At 40.2% G+C, this 4,896-nt stretch overlaps 1 protein-coding gene across 1 annotated transcript; it reads right to left on the bottom strand.

Moving 5' to 3' along the window:
• Window positions 1–636: 636 nt before the first annotated feature.
• LOC143818617 (odorant receptor 131-2-like) lies at window positions 637–1,925 on the bottom strand. The gene has a single exon (XM_077299873.1). The coding sequence runs from the start codon at window positions 1,633–1,635 to the stop codon at window positions 694–696; it is 942 nt and encodes a 313-aa protein (XP_077155988.1). The 5' UTR covers window positions 1,636–1,925; the 3' UTR covers window positions 637–693.
• Between the last annotated feature and the right edge of the window lie 2,971 nt (window positions 1,926–4,896).

The raw sequence follows: 4,896 nt of genomic DNA, 5'->3' as shown, positions 1-4,896 counted from the left end.
AAAAGTTGAGCTTGTTTAGCTTAGTGTAAAAGACTCCTCAGAGGGGATGACATTTACATGTATAAATATATGTGTGGTCTGTACAGAGGACGACGCATGACTTATTCCTTCCAAGGACCGCAGTAAGGACCAAGGGGCACTCATTACGGGTGGAAGGAAGATAAATAGGAAAGGGTTCTTTACTGTAGAGCAGTCAGACTGTGGAATGCCGACCACATGCGGTAGTAATGGCCGACACTATAACAGCTTTTATACAAGGGCTGGACAATATCCTCAATACACATAACATTGCAAGTTATAGATAATTTAGTGACAAAATGAACAATTGCTGGAGAAAGGGAGAACTTGATGGACTTGATGTAACTATGAAACATACCTACAACTGTACATTTGTTTCTCTTTTTCTTGTGAAGCAAACAAATAGGACAAAACAGCTAAAAACATCAGTGTGCATAACTATTCACCCCCTTAAAGTCTGTACTGAATTTATCCATTTAAAGGACCACTTCTATGTACTGGTTGGATTTTGGCCTTCCTGTAGATCAGAACGTGCTCGATCAGAAGAAAGACTCCAACAAGGTGCCGTCAACATCTTGCAAAACACATTAAAGTGAGTTTTTGGTAGAAATCCTTTATTTGACTATGGAAAAATCACCACAATCTCCACTTTATAATCAATATTGCCTTTTAGTTTTAAGACTTTCTAAAAGACATCTTCAGCCAGTTGCACAAAAAATATTTTTTCATGTTACTAGAGAAAAGCTCATCCCTTATACCGTATATCAAAGGACTAATAAGCCTCGGAAGACACATGAAAAAGCAAAAATTGATGACGGCCAGCAGTACTATATTATCTAAGAACTGCATTTCCACAATTCTGTAGGTAAGAGACGTCATGCACAGCAGGAGCTGAAACGCGTGGAGTGTGATTGTTTTCCCAGCTTTGGAGGCTGAGGCTTTACCGGAGTTCATCTTCACAGCCACCATCATGATCTTGGCATAGGTGAATATAATGATTAGACCAGCCAAGGAAAAAGTAAAAGCATTTGAAAAAACTCGAATAATTTCCTGTGCCGGGGTGAATCCAAGATTTATTCGGCCACATTTTAAATAAAGTAGGAAATAGGCTCTCTCAACCGAAAAGATGAGAATAATGACGTCCACAATGTGGGGAATCAGGACTATGGTCCACATGACCAAAATAGCGATACCGCACCTGTGCACTGTGCAGAACTCTCTGTGTCTTAGCGGGTAGCATATGGCTATGTAGCGCTCCAAGGACATGGCTGCAAGGTTGAATGGCGTGACCTTCAGAGTCGTCGAAGACATGATGACAAGAAGGTAACAGAAGGGCACGGGAAAAGTGATTGGATAAAAGTAAAACGCAAAGAGAAAAATTCCAAGAGCGAGATACACAGTGTCATTAATAAGCATGTGGGCAAACAGGACATAGCGGGCACTTTCCCGAGCACTCGGACTCTTGAAGAAGATGCTCAACATCACAGCGATGAAATACAAGAAGAAAAAGAAGCAGAGGAACGTCGGGATAAAAACACTTGTTCTCAGGACCTCTAGGTTCATACTCAGCTGGGAAGACACTTTGGTTGAATTTGCTTGACCACTTGTGAAATTCATCTGAAATTCAGAAAAAAAGAAATAAAATGAAAAAAAAAAAGCAATACAAAAAGTTTGGAAAAATAAAAAGCATTCATAGTATAAAACAATTCTGTAAATAATTCAAGGACAAGGTGTTCTGTGTTGGGCATAAGTATGAAGAAGAGTTTATGGAGGGAAACAAAGACGGACATACCATTGGTGCAACCTGTGCAGCCGCATAGGGGCCCAAAAGGTATGAGGGCCACTACCACCTCAAAAGCATAGTGATGAGTTATTGTAGTGTTAGTGGACCCTATATGGTTCTGCTGTCTCCCCTGGTTGGAGCCTTCTTCACTTGTGCTGATTATTCCTAACTTTACTGATGGATGCACACAGCAGACTGTAAAAAGTGAAGAGTCCAGTTGAGAAGACTTTTGGAGACCTGATGTGGAGGAACGCAACTATTATGTGTAAAGAGTCAGCATTGCTTTATTTTTTGAGAAAAAAAGGAAATCGATAGTGTATCACCTGCGCTTGTATATATAAGCTAAATCATCCCCCGAGAATAGTATTAGGCAAATAAAGGCTTTCAGTGGTTGTACATGAGTACTTACTAGATCCCAATGCAGTATCGTGGCTGCAAATCTTTCATGTACTGGGAGTCCAGTTTACCGCTGCAGGGTGGTGAGATCGCTGAGAGTCCGGTTCACCGCTGCACGATGGCAAGATCAAAGAAGCTAGACTCACTCCACGTGAGTCAGGTCTGGTAAGAGGATGCGGGAGTCAGGTGGAAGCTGCCAGCTTCTAGCGTGCCCCGGCCGGAAGCAACGCTGAAGCGGTGGCGGCGTTGAGAAGGGGCGTGGCAGCAGTGTGACGTCACAGCTAGTGGGCGGGCGCGTATGTGGATTAACCAATCCAACGCGTTTCGAAGGATACGATCCTTCTTCGTCAGGGCTGGAGTTCCCCATAGAGCCCTGCCTCTTAAAAAGCTTCTGCTGTACCACCCCCTTTAGAAAAAATGCCCAGCGTCCCAGATTACCGTTCATCGCAAAGGGTATTAGAGGTTGCAGCGTGATTGCTATGCTAAGAGATCCATTTATTAAAATAAAAATAATATGATGTGTTGTATGATTAGTACAACTGCATAAGAATATATATGAAGGACTATTATAAATACAGGGATTAATGCAGTAAGGGTGATAGTTTGAAACTAATGGGACAACACTAAAAAATATAATGCTATGACATAGATAAAAACTCCAATGGCATTTATTAGTGGAGTAGAAAAAATAAAATAAAATCAAGTGACACCACACCATATGAATAAGCATTGTAAAAGGAAGGCAAAAAACCAGCCCTAAAATTGGCTCAAGAAATAAATAAAAATATAAATATATGGATTAGAAACCTTCACTCAAAAGAATACGCATAAATTATATAGTACAAATGCCTAGATGGAATAAGACCGTACTTAGTACGACATATAAAAACTCCAATCAAAATTTTTTGTGGAGTAAGAAATTAATTAAAATAGGTAAGACCACTCCGTATAGATCCGTGTTTTAAAAGGGAGGGATAAAACAACCCTAAAGAATGTGTGGATTAGAAGCCCTAGCTCAAAGAATGAATAGAATATATAATATAAATACCAAGATAAAGTAAAACCGTCCCTGGGACCCAAAACAATATAGGGGTATACCTTAGTATAGATGGTTCACATTGAGATAGGTTAAAAAGCATATAACTCAATTTCATGATTCAGTCCTCTAGGGGCCAAGCTATCCAGCATATAAATCCATTTAGACTCGACCCTAGACATGGCTTTAAGAAAATCACCGCCTCTTGGGTTTTGCTTGACCAACTGGATTCCAAAAAAACGAATCCCTCCACAAGATTTGTTGTGTTTTTCTAAAAAATGGCGGGACAAAGGGTGACCTTTAAAGCCCTTCTGAATGTTGTCAAGATGTTCCTTGATCCTGACCTTAAGAGGTCTCTTGGTTCGGCCTACGTAAATCATATTGCACGGGCACTGTAGTATATAGATTACTCCCATTGATTCACATGTAATGGAGTTTTTAATATGAAATTGAGTAATACCACTGGAGTCTGTGAATGTGGTTTGAACCCCCTTGTCCCTAGATGTGCGTATGCAGCATGAACATCTGCCGCATGGCCTGAAACCCCACCTTAAGGGGTCTGATGATTGTACAGGTGCCGCTTCCCTGGCAAGAATTGGTTTTGTTGTTGGTGCCAAGAGAAGGCCCAGATTTTGTGCCTTAGTATACACAAATCTTGGGTTATTGGGTATTAGGCCTCCAATGCTTTTATCACATTGAAGAATGGGCCAGTATTTTTTAACTATCTTTATAAATTTTTTGTGCCCTGCATGAAATTGTGTAATTATAGGTAAGTTCTTTAATTGTGCCTGAATATCCTGAGGATTATTAGTTGTTTTAACTTTATGAACAAGACTTTCTCTAGATATACGGCTAACAGCTTGTTGAGCCGTATTGAGGGTTTGTATATTATAGCCTTTGGCTTCAAACTGTTTGGTGATGTATGTAGACTCCTCATAATAGTCCTTCAGGTCAGTGCAATTCCTCCTAATACGAGTGTATTGTCCACGGGGAATATTGGTAAGCCAAATTGGGAGATGACAGCTCGTTAGATGTATGAAGCTGTTTGAATCTACTGGTTTGCGGAAACACTTAGTTTTCAGTTGTCCGTGTTCCACATAAATTGTAAGGTCCAAGAAATTAATCTGGGAATTACTGATGGTCGGGGTAAATTCCAAACCAAATTGGTTGTTATTTAGGTTTACAATGAAGGAATTGAGTTCAGTTGTAGATCCCTCCCAAATAAACAGAATGTCGTCGATGAAACGACGCCAGAATTTTAATCCTGGGTGTAGTACGCCTTCCTTGTTTATATGTTGGTGTTCCCAATACCCCACGTATAGATTGGCGTAACTAGGCGCAAAACGTGTGCCCATTGCGGTGCCCCACGTTTGCAGGTAGTACTGCTTCTCATATTGGAAGAAATTATGTTCCAATATGAACCTAATACTATCAGTTATAAATTTAATCTGGGCTTCATGGTATAGCCCCAGGGTATGCAGGAAAAAATTAGCTGACTCACATCCTTTTTTATGGTTTATTACCGTATAGAGGGATTTAATATCTAAAGTTCCCAAAATATAATTGCTTTGCCACATTACGGGTTCCAAAACTTGAATAGTGTGGGTGGTGTCCTTCAGATACGCTGGAATTAAGGACATACATTTTTGTAAGTGTAAATCGA

This window comes from Ranitomeya variabilis, chromosome 3 (genome assembly GCF_051348905.1).
Source record: "Ranitomeya variabilis isolate aRanVar5 chromosome 3, aRanVar5.hap1, whole genome shotgun sequence".
Lineage (NCBI taxonomy): Eukaryota > Metazoa > Chordata > Amphibia > Anura > Dendrobatidae > Ranitomeya > Ranitomeya variabilis.
The sequence above is the reverse complement of the archived record's forward strand: the minus strand, read 5'-3'. Positions and strand labels throughout refer to the sequence as shown.

Bases quoted from the DNA above. Each gene is read 5' to 3' on its own strand.
- LOC143818617 (XM_077299873.1), bottom strand. From the start codon at position 1,635: ATGAATTTCACAAGTGGTCAAGCAAATTCAACCAAAGTGTCTTCCCAG.